The sequence below is a fragment of the Camelus ferus genome, chromosome 2 (assembly GCF_009834535.1).
Source record: "Camelus ferus isolate YT-003-E chromosome 2, BCGSAC_Cfer_1.0, whole genome shotgun sequence".
NCBI lineage: Eukaryota > Metazoa > Chordata > Mammalia > Artiodactyla > Camelidae > Camelus > Camelus ferus.
Genome location: NC_045697.1, coordinates 114,435,631 through 114,451,734, shown reverse-complemented (window position 1 = coordinate 114,451,734; position 16,104 = coordinate 114,435,631). Strand labels below are relative to the sequence as shown.

General features: G+C 39.6%; 1 protein-coding gene across 2 annotated transcripts in view; it reads right to left on the bottom strand.

The window, feature by feature from the left end:
• Positions 1–16,104, bottom strand: part of FSTL5 (follistatin like 5) — a 667,511-nt gene that overhangs the window by 158,192 nt on the left and 493,215 nt on the right. For both annotated transcript variants that reach the window (XM_032465748.1, XM_032465755.1), the window contains one exon: positions 13,522–13,642. In XM_032465748.1, coding sequence (XP_032321639.1) covers positions 13,522–13,642 — 121 coding nt within the window. The remainder of the gene's footprint in view (positions 1–13,521; positions 13,643–16,104) is intronic.

Below are 16,104 nucleotides of genomic sequence, written 5' to 3'. Positions count from 1 at the left end.
AAGAGACCGACTTTTAATCTGAGTGACACTGGGGGCCAATGTAGGATTTCCAGCAGGGGAAGCATGTGACCTGACCTCATAAATGTGAAGTCGGGGATACACCAATATGAGAATAACACGTCATAAATCTCGATCAACTGTTCACACGAATTGTGGGGAAATGTGTCAGAAAGACAGAAGAGCGTATGAAATGATCACAGCACCCCCGGACGTAAGGTGGCAGTGACTGCAGGAGGTGGCGGAGCTGTCCTCCGAACCCAAGGGCACGTAGCCAGGGAATCTGTGGAGTTAAGGCTCCAAGGGAAGCCACAGCCAAGATGAAACATACCGAAAGGGGCCTAAGCAAGATCATGATGGACCGAGTCTGGGCAGGGGTTAGATGCTGTTCTAATGGAAGTAAAGCCCTTGGGTGGGATTACTTAGATCAGAAAGGAGAAGGTGGAAAATATTTGTCTGACTTATGAATGCTTTTGGCAGATCCAAGTGCCATATTTTCCAATCTCTCACTGTGACAGATCCCACAGGGCAATACACAGAGAAATACGTGAGAACATAAGTGTTTGGGCTAGGCAGCATAGAGCAGTGAAAAACAGGGCCGACCCTTCCTTCTGGCATACTTCCCAACCAAAGGAAGAACAAAAGAGCCAAATTAAGAGGCTAATCCCGCCTAAAAGAAACAATGGAATGACTAAGAGAAAGAGAGAATGAGATACAGGGGGAAATGTAGCAGAAATAAATACAGCATAGGGTCTAGAAACTTCCACACTGAGGACATGAAACATGGTGGAGCTCAGGGGAGCTTTAGGTCTGCACCAGCCCCTGAAGGCACATTCATCTCAATTTTTGTCTCAGAATCAGACAGGGAATACACACCAACTGAAACACTGTGGGGCTCCGGCGTAATCCCTTATAGACCTGGCTTCACAAATGCAAGTAATCCCAGTGTGGCGCCTGGTCCACAAAGGCCTGTTCCCAAGGACAAGGTGATTGTCTTAACTGTCTTCTGAGAGAGGTGGCACCCTGCGGGGTCTGATCTTTCTCCCCGAAAGTTTATGAACACGGAGCTCTTGTGGCACAATCAGGCCAGATGCACGCTCAGTGTATTCCCTCTCCTTTCTGAGCCCAGAGCTAACTCTTACCTTTTTCAGACTCCTTTACAATACAAAGCACTAAATGCGCGTCCTGGTCAACTGGCCAAAGTGCTGTCTGCTACCACAAGACCTGTTCTTTAAAATCTCCCACAAAGTCCTTCACACATGGTCTCTTGTTGTCTGTGAAACAAACCCAGACAATCCAGTGGAAGACCTTAAGGCCTTGGGAAGGGATTCTAAAACCGTCCACAGTGGTGGAGATGTTTTTTCCCCTTCAATTTCTGCAGTTACAGAACATAGGACCCCTTTCATAGATGGTATAACACTATGGATTTACTATACAAATTTTAAAGCATATTCATCATTTCTATACTTTATCTCATGACAAATAGTTCACAGATCGGAGCAAGGACATTCAGGAGTGCTGAATTATAGGATATTACGGACTGTAGAGAGAGGATCCTGGATCGATCACTGCATGAAGCAGAGCCCCATTATCAACCCCCAACTGGACTGAAATCAAGCTGATTTCTCACGTTTCCTGTAGGAAATCATCCTACCTACAGAAAGGAAGGACGGTGCTTAAACTACTGGAATAAACAGAGCAACAGTACAGTCAGCGGCTTAAATAAGATAGAAGTCCTGATCTGTGTTATAAAGAGGGATGCTGGCTTGAGAGCATGGATGCAATTAAGGTGTTTTCACACAGAGAACCAAATACCGTGGCTTAAACAAGGTACATGTCCTTGCCAGTGGCCAAATGATGGTTTAGTCACTTCCTCTTATTGCATACTCAACGTATCTGTTTCCTGTTGCCTCTATAACACATTACCACAAATTTAAGTGGCTTCACGCAGCACAAATTTCTTCTCTTACACTTCTGAAATCCAAAATCAGTTTTACTAAGCTGCCAGCAGGGTTGGTTCATTTTGGAGGCTCCAGGGAAAAATGCACATCCTTGCAATTTCTGATGTGAAAATTGTACCTACATTCTCATTCATCAGATCCTTCTAACTTCTTGCTTCTGTCATCACATGTCCTAATTCTTTCTTTGTCTTTCTTGCCTCTCTTGTCTGAGGACCCTTATAAATTACACGTAGAGACTACCTGGATAATATCCTTATCTTCAGAACCTTAACTGAATCACATATGCAAGTCCCCTGTCACATATGAAGTAGCCTTCACCTGTCCCGAGGATTAGGATGTGACTAGCTTCTGTGAAGTCATTTTCAGTCTACCCCACCCAGGTACCATCTATTTTTGTTCTTCTGCTATCTTCAAAAAATGATTTTCTTCCTCCAAATTAAAAATAGCTTCTCCTGCTACCATCATCAGACCCATATTCCAAAAAAAAGCAGAAATAGGAAAAAAAAAAAAAAGAGGATGGAAGGCACATATCTTTCCTTTTATGGTCATAATTCAGACATTAAATGCACTAGTTACCTCACACACCACTGGCCACCACTTTGTCACAGGACAACATCTTGCTGCAAAGGGATCTGGGAAACACAGTTTTTGGTGGGTGGCCCACTAAAATTGGCCTTCTATTACTAAAGAAAACTACAGGAAGTTATCTGGTAGACAACAAATCATGTTTTCTCCATTTACAGTGACAAAATTAACCTATTTCTGTGTGGTTTTGCAGTCAAATGCTCTACCCCTGAGCTATGCCCCCTATTTATGTGTGGTTTTGATCAATTAAATCTAAGTTCTTTAACCTTAAGCAGTTGATTAAAAAAGAATCATATCTTGCCACCGCAAAACCAACTCTTTTTTTTGGTCATTCTCCTTCCTTCATAAACTGCTGAGTACATGGCATGGCTTTTGGCAGAATTAAATACTGAACTCTGAGAACAAAGAAGTATTACTTGCAATTTCAAAATTTATTTGATATGCCTTCAGGCTGTCAACCTTAACCATCCTCACTAACTTTCAGAACTTTTACACATGAGGGTCATGAGAAAACTAGACTTTAATTAGTACAACCTCTCAGTTTTAAGAATGGTTCCTATGAGATATGAGATCATAATGAAAATGAGTAAGAGATAAGGCGTCCTCCACCAGACATAAATAGAATAAATGTGAAGCAACTTTTATCACACATCGGAAGCCAGCAGCAGAGCACTCTGATCCCCAAAATAAGAGAAAAAAGAATAAACAATGGGATAAGCTGTCTCATTGCCTCAGCTATCAGCCTAAAGGCATTCAGCTGACACTGATGCAGGGAGGGGGAACTGAAGGGTCTCAATGAACTAAAGATAAAGATACTAGAAGCCAAGAAAGCTTGGCAGCTGTAATATATAGAAGAGCGCACCATAAAGGAGAGAAATATGTAGACAAAGAGCTACAGGAATCTGAAGAGGGGTCTTTGGGAGCTTTGGTTCAATGCATAGAATGAAAGTCTACAAAGTCAGGCAAAATTCAGTGGCTATAGCAAGACATAAACCCAGAGAGCTAAAAGTCTAAAAGTTCCAGGAGTTTACACGGTGATGGGTGACATATGAGTTCACCTAATCAGACTTCAGACTGGAGGGACCCATCTGAGTAAACAGATTGGAGAGCTCATAGGGACCCCAGAAACAATACTTCTTGGAAGGATGAGGAAACAAACTAATGTAAAGGCTACTCCAGAAATATTCAAATGAAGTTTGAAAAAAAATCTAAAATATCAAACTGATATACAGGTAAATTAATGTCAAAACAAAACTGCTCAAAAGTGTCCAGCAAATCTTCCTCAACAATTTTCTTCATCCAATTTTAAAAAATATTTTAACTGATATGAGAATATAAGAGAAAATTCGACTCATATGTGAGAAAAATATCAGTCAATAGGGACAAAAATTTTAGAGATGGTGAAATTGGCAAGAAATAATTAAAATATCTGGCATGAATAGGTTGTAAGATTTAAAGAAAAGCACAGACACCATGAGGAGAGAAATGTAGGTTATAAAAAAAGGAACTTCTAGAGTTGAAAATATAATATTTGAAATAAACTTTTAAAATACTATGTTTGGGATTAATAGCAAATTAGACAGGCAGAAGAAAGATTTTTACCTTGAAGTCAGAGCAATAGAATTTATCTATACTGAAGTACAGTAAGAATAAAGATTAAAGAGAAATAAAAGGAAAAGAGCTTAGGGCCTGTGTGAAAATATTGAGCAATAACACATATCTGTAATTGGATTCCCAATGGAGGAAGAGAGCAGAAATCAATTTGAAAAGAATGGCCAATTATTTTTGTTTCCAAATTTGTTGGAAAAAAAAACATACAGGAAAATCCAAGTTGAACAATCCTAGCAGGATAAATCTAAGTAGAGAAGATAAAACTAAGGCATATCATAATCAAATTGCTGAAACCCATTGAAAAAGAGAAAATTACAAAAGCAGCCAGAGAAATGGGGAAAAAAGAGTAGAAACAGAACAGACTTCTCATTAGACATCACACAAGCCTAAAGACAATAGGATAACATGTGAAAAGTGTTGAACGAAAACAACAAAAAAAACCATCTGCCCAAAATTCAGTTTCCAGCAGGAATAATTCTTCAGTGAAGACAAAATTTTAAAATATCTTTAAACAACAAAGGCTGTGAAAATGTATCAGGAGCAGACTTGAACTGCACGGTGTTAAATGATATTTACTAGACTGAAGGAAAATCCAGAAATTTGGATTTACATGAAATCAGAAAGGGTAAATGCAAAAGTCTTGCTTTCTTGTTTTTTTTTTTAATTCTTTGAAAGATATTTAATTACAGTAAGAATAATGATCGAAGTAAAATGTTTGATGATATTATCACAACAGATGAAAAGGGGTGAGTCAAAGTGTACTGTATCAAGTTTCTTATTTTATATGTGAAGTGGTAAAGTATCTGAAGATACATAGTAATAAGTTAAAGTTGTATATTAGAAATAAATCAGCTACACCTAAAATTCATGCCAAGAGGTATAGCCAATAAATGATTAGTGGAGGAAAAATAGAATTCTGAAAACTGTGTAATCCATCAGAAGGCAGAATTCCAGGAAATAACAAATAAAGAATATGTGCAGCCATTTGAAAACACATAGCATCACTTAGACCCAGTGAGAATTAGCCCAGGATGGAGATGCTGAAGTTATCCCAAAACCACAAACTTCAAGAAATAATAAGAAATTAGGGAGGATCTTGATTCTTTAGACTTTAATTGTTCTTAAAACTTTCCAACTTTCTTTAGACTTTATGTCACAAGGGCAGAGAATTTAATTTTGGGTATTAATCACTTTGGACTAATTTCTTTGAAACTTTAATCTTTGAAGTATTACTTCTCTCTGGGAATTTAATAATTAGATTATATATTAAAATTTGAGTATCTCTATGATCTTGCTATGGCATAATTGGAGTATCTTGATGTCATGATTTAATCTAATTGCAGAAGCTCTGGAGAGCTCTACTGAACAGTGTAACGGAACATAATTTAGCATGGGAAAGACTAGAATCCTCAAATGAATTAATGTACTATTGTATCATATTTCAAAGCCTTCTAAAAGCAAACATTCTAGCTCTCAGGGCAGGCCACACAAGGGCAGCAAAAGTCAGTAAGTTAAAAGCTTCCCTAAGTATGAGTGTCCCCAAGTGCAGATCTGAGAAAAGAACTTAGGTTCAAATAGTTTGGGGTGTGATCCCAGGAAGCACAAGTGAAGGAGAAGGAAAAGTAAGATAGAGGGGGAAAAAAAGGACAGCACCAAAAAGACTCAGTTCCAGTGGGGACCATCTGAGGAATCAGGTAGAATGCATCTGAGCATCTTCCCACTGAGGGGGAAGGGGGCTTCTCAGCCATCACTCGTGTCCCTCATTGGTTAAGGGCTGTCCCCGGGGGCATTCAGTCCCTGGCACAATCGGGCTACCCTGAGTGCAGTGGATAAAGCTTCTTGTGTCCAATAAAGTCCTAAGGAGAGTGGAAGAGAGACGAACCCCTGCATGCTCAGCTGTCAGGGGATGTCCTCGGAGGAAGAGGAGGAAGCCCGAGTGGGGTCTGCAGCAAATCAGGATTGATCTGACTCATGGCTGATCTCAACCTCCTAAGAAAGAGCCACTTCCTGAGATCACTGTATGCTTCTTTGAAGTCAAAAGTAAGAGTAAGGCTGGAGAACATGAAGAAGAACCTATACCCCAACTTCACATATGTCTCCGGAATCAAACAGCTGAGTAATTGTTCTCAAACCTTATCCTTAGAGTCATCAGGAGGGTTCCTTAAACGCAGACCATCCTACCTCATGACCAGAGCCTCTGATTCAGGATGTATGCATCCTGAGAATCTGCATTCAAAACAAGCATAGTGGAGCAGGACCTTGTGGGATCCTCCAGGGCCAGACCCCTCCCCACGCCCTCTGCCGCGGCTCCTCTCTGAAGTGCCCAGATCATAGTATCTCATGTATATTTCCTGAGTGTTTCAGATGCTGAAAACCACCACCAAAGGGAAGAAATTAACTACTTGATGATGGAGAGCATGTGGCCCCCAGACCTTCTGGTGCCTGAGGGTTGATGGTGTTGACCACCCTGTTTCCTCATCACCAACCAATCAGAGGGTTGTGCACAAGTTGACCGTAACCCTGGACACTCTCCCTCACCTGCCTTTAAATGGGCTTTGCTGAAACCCTTCCAGGAGTTTAGAGTTTTCTTGGGCATGAGCCACCCCGCCTTCCTTGCTCGGCCCTGCAGTCAACCTTTCTTTGCTCCAAACTCCAACGTTTCAGTTTGTTTGGCCTCACGGTGTGTTGGGCACAGGAACTTGCCTTTGGTAACACAAGTAGCTCAAGCTGCTGGCCCCAGAACCGCAGGTAGAGAACCACTGAGCCAGAGTAGCCCTCAAGGCTTCTCTCTGGCATCCTCTAATAACACACAGTGGGAGGAAGGCAGAGAGGAGACACTTGGTCTGTCGTTTCCTGCTTTCTGCATCTTACTGCTCGCAGTTTGATTCCCAGCTTAGCAGGGAAAGCTGCATGGGACCAGATAACTCAGTTCAAGTCCACGACACAGAAGAAGCAAGCCACTGCTTCTCCAGACTTAAGCTGCTTGCTGTCAAAAGCTTTACTAGTAAAGGCAGTGATGCTTTGATGTCTCTATGGTTAGTTCCACATGTCTTTCATTCAGCTGTATCCAAACCCTGAAGGAGGAGAAACAGGGGTGTTCTAGTAGACATCCCATAAAACTAGCAATTTTGTGTGGACGTTTCTGACATGAGTTGAAAAATTGTCCACTCGAGATTATGTGTGAGGTTCTAAACAGTAAATGAGAGAGAAATGACAGCTTATGTATGGCTCTGTTGTGAATATGGACAAGATTTCTGCCCAGAGGGTAGTGTAAACACTGGATGACTTCGAACATTTCAAACACTCTGTACCATGAGCTGAAGATCTAAAGACGATTTGTTTTATGTAAAAAGAAAAAGAAAAGCATGAAATGAATTCCACTGGTAGAGTCAAGCTCCTTTGATATATACATACTGTTTCTTCTGACAAGGACACAGGATCTCACTCATATTTCAATAATCTAATTTTGCATTGTTTGAAAAGAAAAAGGGCTATTGATAGACCATCATTTGGCTTGCACCCTGGGATATGTAAATAGACTCAGCAGTTCAAAAACACTCTTCAACAAATTCCAATGACTTGTGGTATTTTTCAGAGCTTCTGATGGTCATCAATAATATATTTTAGTTTTATTACTAATTAGCCAATTGTTAAAATAAATATGTTAAATTCCCAATGGAAACCTGACTTTCTAAAAGCCTTTTAAACCTTTACTGAAAAGTGGATGGAGAATGAAAAATGAGTTAAACTAGTTTCAGAAATTTGCTAGGCCCATAAATGTGCTATTTGTCTACCTCATTTGCATTTTCTTGCAATTTCATTGTGTTTTTCAGCCCCACAGCTCCTCCTCAACTCTTCTTTTGTTATTGGCCTATAACAATATTCTGAGTAATCTCAAGCATATTATATCTACTTATACACAAAGCATATGTTTAAAGTTATTACGCCAAATATGGAGAATATAAAACCAAAGGAAAGGGAAACCCCCAAAACAGGGACAAACCACTTGCTTAGCAAATCTCTTGTAGGGCTGTGGTTTTATAGCTAATCCTACCATTTCTAAATATTGCATTATCAAGTGTCATTATTCTATTACAGCTTTTGTAAAATGTTTTGACCCACCAGACACTTTTGTGACAATGCCACTAATTACCTACCCAACATTTATTCTCACCTTCCTCCCTTCTAATTAATTAAACCTTCATTTTCTGTGAATGGTAGACTCCAAGGTCAAAGAACTCTCTCTTGCAATCTCTGCATTGAGAGGATCAGTGGCAGTTATTGTTGGTGATTCCTTTAAACATCTTTTAAATGTGCTCTCGCAGGTGTCAGGTGGTATCTTTCCTTCCTCTGGCTTCCCTTTTCCTTGTTGAAATGGGAACACGATGACTGGCATTTCCACTGCCATTTGGAAAACATGGGATGACGCTGAGAAAGGAAACCAGGTGTTAACCACAACTAGCGGAAGTGTAGGATGATGATGTGGTGAGGCTGTCATCCTGAACCAGGTCTTCAGGGCTTCTCTGATGCCGAAGATAACTACACCTAGGGTCTTCTTTAAGCCTCTGTGATTTGGGATCTCTGTTACAGGGCTGAAGGTAATCTCTTACTGATACGTAACACATTTTTTAACTCCACTTTTTGGCTTCTTCAAATAGGTTTAAATATTAATGATGATCTTTGAAATACATTTATTGTCTTCCTTAGTTGATAAAATGCAGTAGAACAGGGTTTTGTTTTGTTTTTTATCAGCTGCGGTTGAATTTGATGAATTTGTGTTCGTCTACACTACACTCCAACTCTCCCTCTTATCTCAGGCCAGAACAGAAAAGGTAGATTTCGAAGAATAGCCGGGCTGCCTAAACACCTGTCAAACCTTAATGGCCCTGCTATTTCTTTATATAGACTTGAGCTAATTGAAAGAATTTCTTAAAAACAGCGATTGCCAGATGCCTTAAGAAAACGTTTTGAGTGGAGGCTTTGCATTTCTCTCTCTCTCTAGGACCCCATTCTCGTAGTATTTGACCAACTTGGCTACTGCAGTCAATTTTTCACTCCATTTCACACTTCTCATGGGCTCCCTTCCTTCCTCGCCTCCCACGTTCCTTGCCTTACCATTCATTCTGTGGTCCGTCATTACAGTCTTTCTCTTATCAATTTGCTCAACTTCCTCAGGCCTGTCTCTTTTATACTTTTACTCACCTGACAAAATCAAATGTTGGTTAAACCCAAATCTCTTCTTTCCTACGATTGCAAAGTCACAGCCAGCCACAACTGAGGGAGAACATACTAATATATCTCACCTCAAGAACACCCTAAGATCTCCCCAACATTCCAAGCACAGGTGGCCAGCTCCATCAGCCTACGTCCCTGCGAGGTAATTATTTTACACGTCTTCCTCTCTTCAACCTGCTAGAGCTCTCACACACTCCCCACTTTAAATAGCTGGTATTCTTCATTGCACTGAAATAACCCAAGCAACGGTAAAAGGATTTCCTCACGCTGCCACCCTGAGCATCTGTTCCCAAAGAGTCTGTCTTGTTCCCTGTTTCAGCCGATTAACTATCAGTCTTGCAAAGCACAACCCTTCCAGTTGTGTACTAGGCTGAATCAACTTTTTAAGGATTTGATTACTGCAAGTTTCCCCCTTTTCTCTCCTATGAGCTGCTTTTCATTCTTGACTGGACTGTTCATATCAGCATGAAAGATAACCACATCTACAGTTTTCATCAAATCCCCCCTCGTGATCCCACATCACTCCAGCCACTGCACAGTTCTCTCTCTCTCTCTCTGTTCACTTTCAACCAAGACAATGTCATTGTTTCTCTTTCCAAACCCCATCCCTTCATGGAAACATCAATACCAAGGATTCTGAAGCAGGTTCAATGTGGTCGGAGGTAATGAGAAGAGACCGCTTTTACTCCCAGCCTTAGGGATCTTGGTTTCTGGAAAAGGGAAAGCATTAGATCTCAGTCCAGACAATCACTGCTAATGTGACTTCCTCTTAATTAATTCATCATCTCAGCCTGATGGAGGGGGAGAGAGGCGGCGCCTGTTCCTGAGAACTCATTATTCCTTGATTTCCATATTCCATCTTCAGAAAAACCTGAGATCAGAGAGTAAACGGTTCATCAGAGAGTAAACGCTCACTGCGTTTCCCCAGCACTGCTCAGGGTGCATCCTGCAACGTGAATGCCTGCAGTTTGGCTCAGAGCGTTCTTCCCGGGCTTCCCAGCTGGAGACGGCAAATGAGTGACTTGTATACCAAACCTACAGCAGACTCGTGGAGGAGCCACCATTTGGAACGGTTCTCATGATTTACCAAGCACCCCAATTCCCTGAGGAGCCTATCAAAATGCAGATTTCAAATCGAACTTCCAGAAAGTGCTGGCAAAGCCCAGGTTCTACATTTCTGATATTTTTTCATGGGGTTCTGATGCAGGTAGAACTGTGGACCATACACCACTCCACAAACTGGCAAGAGCTCTCGAATGGTTGGTCCTTAGACTGGACGAACAAGGACTGAAAGTGGGGATAAGCTATAACAGACAGAACTAATGGTCAGCCAAGAACAAAATGGGAGAATTGCTCTCCTTAACTCTAAAAAGCAAGGAAACAACCCCCCCAAAACCACAACAAAACAAAAACAAAGCAGTGCAGAGCATTAGCCTTGTCAAGTAGTCCATTTGTGGGTAAACAGTCACAACGAACAGGGGTGGGGGGCAGGCTTCCTAGGACAACCCCTTCCCCAGGAATACGGCATCCAGGCAGGGAGCACCCTCCTCACCCCCAGCACTGGTCCTGTCCTCCCAAGATAGCGCACCCTCTGGGACAGTTTCTGTATCTGAACGACAAACTCCAAACATGAGACCCTGGGGACAAGCACCCCTCACCTCCTTCACAGCAACTCTGCTTTCCTAACTGGTTCCCTTGAAAGTGACTTTCCAAGCCTTGACCCACGTCTAGGTGACAACTGTACTTGCACCAGAAGCCAAGGTCTCAGTCTGCTTCTGCGGGACACCAACCTTGGTCAAACCGTGAATGCCCAAACCTTTCTGTTCATTTTTTCCAACATTTTCTTCACTGACTTCTAGGACGCATATGTCCCACCACAGGATGCCCATTCCAGGTCTTCTTGTCTCCAGGTGTTAACCTCAGAGCCAAGGCTCAATCCCCTGACTTCACAGCGATCTATACTCCATCCTAAGGTCATGTCATCATGGTCATATTTATGGCTTTAAACAGTCTCTGCACACTGACGTTACCTAAACACACAACTTTGGGCTGTCACTCTGATCTCCAGACTTACATACTCAGTTGCACAGGGGACATCCATCCGGTTAAAGGTACTGAAGTTAACTTCTCAAAAACAAAAAAACAAAACATTGATCTCGGTCTCCAAACGTGCTCCTTGTCCATTGCAGTTAGTGTCACGACCACATATCTAAGTGCTTCCTCCAAATTCCTTGGGTTCATTTTTGTTTAAAGCTCTCTTCTCATATTCACATGCCACCCCTCAGTAATACTACCAGATCTACTTTCAAAATATATCCCAAATCTGACCACTTAACTTCTTCATTATTAACACTTTATTTTAAGCCAACTTTATCTGTTCCCTAGACTATTAAAATAATGTTTTTAAACAGGTCTCAGTGCTTCCTGTTGTTTTAAAACAAATCAGAACATTCTACTTCATACAGTAAATGCTTTGATGGCTTCTAGTTACAGTTAGAATAGGAATCCAAATATTTAAGTGGGACCAAGGGGCTCCATGTGATCTGACCCCAGGCTGCCTCTCCAATCTCATAGCTGCCACTCCTCTTAATTCATACCAATCACACTAGCCACCCAGCTGTTCCTATAGAAAGCCAAGTAACTTTCTGCCCCCTTTTGGTAAATCATAGAGTAAATTACTGTATACATCAGTGTGTGTATTAATGAATCATACATTCAATCCCACATTATTAATTCATCTAAATAACTAATAAAATAAAATTTGAATTAAATCATAAATAAAAAAGAGTACTGATTGTAAGAATGGTATCAGCCTACTGGACCAATGTTCATAGCCATTAAATTAATTATTGAGATTGGAAAATTTCCTGGGATACTCAACTTCACTAATTATTAAAGAAATCCAAATAAAAACTATAATGAGGTATCACCTCACACCGGTCAGAATGGCCATCATTGAAAAGTCTACAGATAATAAATGCTGCAGAGGGTGTGGAGAAAAGGGAACCCCTCTATACTGTTAGTGGGAATGTAAAATGGTGTAGCCACTAAGGAAAACAGTATGGAGGTTCCTTAAAAAACTAAAAATAGACTTACTATATGATGTAGCAACCCCACTCCTGGGCATTTATCCAGAGAAAACTCTAATTGAGAAAGATACATGCAGCCCAATGTTCACAGCAGCACTATTTACAACAGCCAAGACATGACAGCAACGTAAGTGTCCATCCACAAGTGACTGGATAAAGAAGATGTGGTATATTTATGTAGTGAATATCATTCAGTCATAAAAAAGAATGAAATCATGCCATTTGCAGCAACATGGACGGACCCAGACATTATCATACTAAGTGAAGTCAGTCAGACAGAGAAAGACAACACCACGTTTCACTTACACGTGGAATCTAAAATATGACGCAAATGAACTTAGTTACAAAACAGAAACAGATTCACAGACATAGAAAACAAGTTTATGATTACCGAAGGGGGAAGGGGTGGGGAGGGATAAATTAGGAGTTTGGGATTAGCAGATACACACTACTATATACAAAATCAGCAACAAAGTTGTATTGCATAGCACAGAGAACTATATTCAATATCCTGTAAACCATAATGGAAAAGAATATAAAAAAGAATATACATACATATAACCTAATCACTATGCTGTACACCAGAAACTAACACATCATTGGGAATCAACTGTACTTCAATAATTTTTTTAAAAAATTAAACAAAATAAAATTTTCTATATATAAATAAGTTTTCTACATCATTAGTAAGATCAACTAAACAGATGATCTAATTAAAAAATTTAAATTCTTAAGGTTTTCAGTTTCTAAAATTGATATGGTTGCCTAATTGTTGATTTTCTAGAGCTGAGAAATAATCTAAATTTCTTATGCTTGAATTTTCCAGTTAGAATGAGTTACTCCATAATGTTTCATGATGACAAAAGTGGTACAAAATTATTATAATTGGGAAAGGTTTTACACTTTTGTTATAATTGGAAAAGGTTTTACAGTAGTTAAGTTCCAAAAAAAAAAAAAAAAAAAAAAGCTTTCCTAGTCTATTGTTATGTTCTTTGAATAGCTAGTGAACCAAAAAGCCATTAAGACAGCTAGACAATTCTTACCATTCACTTGGAAGATGTGTGTCTGAGAGATGTGTTCGTAGCCGTCTGCGTAGCAAGTGTAATTTCCCATGTGAGTTGTGGTAACCTTAGTAATATACAAGGACCCATCATCTCCAAAGTCCTAGAGAAAAAAAAGGAAAATTCAATAAAATGAATTGTTTGTATTTAAAATGTATTTTAACAATTCACTTTTTAAAAAGTGTATTCAGGAGCAAAGTAAATGACTAAAATATTACCTTTAAACTATCAAAACAATCATTATTAGTTCTACAAAGCTGGAAGATTTTATATGCTGTAATCACTTTTTTCTCAGGACAAATTTTGTTTAAAAAGAATAATCTCTTAGTATTGATTTGAATTATACAAATTTATATAAAATAACTGAATTTTCACAGTTATTGTAATTCAGCCTACCTTTTTAATTAATGAAAATATATATTTTTTCTTATTTATAGTTAAACAGCTCTTAATATATTTTTCACAATTATAATTGTCCGTTAATTTTTTTATCTGTTAATTCTAAATTTACCCAGAAAAATATTATAGCAGTGTGAACTTAGAGATAAAATTTATAGCCATATAAATAGAATAGGACTTTGTAAGCCTCCCAGAAACAATCAGTATATTAAAAAAATAAATAACCATGACATTTCAAATGCATAACCATTTGAGAAAAAAGAAAGAAAAAATCCTCACACTGTTTGTCAAAATCAAATCCAAGAAGCATCTCTAGAGGTAGTAAAGACCAGAAAAACTTATCTTTCATAAAGATAATGAATACACTGGCAAAAATTGTCAAAATCATTTTTTTTCCAGAACTCTGGAAATAGTCAAGGGCTCCCCAGAGCATCTACTGTTAAAAATGTCTGAGTCTCAGCCAGAGCAGTGATGCGGGTGGCATCCGTCTCTTCACGGCTGTGTGGGAACCTTAGAACACCAGCTTGGTACCTCTGCTGGCTGGGAAGACCGTCATCCTAGCTGACCCCGGACGGGGAAGGACGGGTTTGGGGCTCCTCTGACACCCCATACTCTCTGATGGATGTAGCAGCTCCCTGAAAACTTCCATTTCCGTGATTTCTTTTTATTTGCGCAAGACTTGGAGCTCAGTCTGTGTAAACAGCCCTGCTCCTGAGTCCATTATTGAAGACAAACAGCTGTACTTGTGCAACATTACAGCTCTCAAGGCGGAGATATGAGTGGGGATGAAGATTAGCATGCCAAAAATCTTAACAGGGAAGACGGGAAGGGCACGTGCGCAGGGGGTGGTTGAAAAGATCTGCCTGTTCCCGGGACTCTAGAAGGCGAAACAAATGTGCAGGGCTCCGTGCATGACCAGAAAAGATGGACCTCCTTTACGTTTTAGGAAAAAGACAGACTCCCTAATCTCTCATCTCTGGCTGAGCTTGAGACCTTGAACAAGCAGAGTGAAGGCTTAAGACAGACCTGTAATGCTTGCAGGGAGAATTCAATGCAGAATGCAAAACAGAAATAGAGCATCTTGCCAAAGTCTGGAACACTTACTGGTTCAAAGCCTTTAATTAAATCTCTAGCCAGTCATTAGCTCACCACTAGGTACCTGAGCAAAGATTTCAGTAACCTTACACAGCAAACCAAAGAAAAGCAGATACCTTATACTTCAGCAAAATTAAAAACTTCTGCTCTCCTAAGGAAACTACCCAAAAAGTGAAAAAAATACCCCACCGAATGGGAGAAAATATTTGCAAGTCATTTGTCTCATAAAGGTTATGTATCCAGAATATATAAAGAACGATACAACCGAACAAGAAAAAAGACAAAGAATCAAATTAAAACAATGGGTGAAGGATTTTAATAGACACTACTCAAAAAAAGATTTACACACAGCACATAAAAAATGTCCAGCCTCATTAGTCATTAGGGAAATGAAAATAAAAATCACTATGAGATACAACTTCACACCTGCTAGGATGGCTAAAATGAAAAAAAAAGGACTAACAACTTTTGGAAGGATGTGGAAAAGTTGGAACCTTCAGCTTTGCTGGTGTGAATATTAAATGGTGTACCCACTCTAAATAACAGTTTGACAGTTCCTCAAAAGTTAAACAAAGAGTTATTATGTGTGTAACAATTGCATTCCTAGGCATATATCCAAAAGAATAAAAACATATGTCTACACACAAACTATACACGAATGTTTATAGTAACCAAAAGTGAAAACAACTCAAAAAGCTATCAATTGATGAATGGGCAAAAGCAAAATTGAATACCTATATACAATAGAATTTTTTTTTACCAATTAAAAGGAATAGAGTACTGATATATACTACAATATAAATGAATCTTGAAAACATTATAATGAAAACAGCCTCCAATTGTAGGGGTCAGTTTATATGAAAACGTCCAGAATGGCCAAATCTATTGAGACAGAAAATATGTTAGTCTTACCAGGAGCTGAGGGGGTGGGGTGCTAGAAATAACCACTAATAGCTATGGAATCCTATTATTCTAAAGTTTAATAGCTTTCATGACTGAATAATGTTGGGAATATACTAGGAACCACTAAATTGCACATTTATGGGGGTTAATTTTATCATATGAGAATTA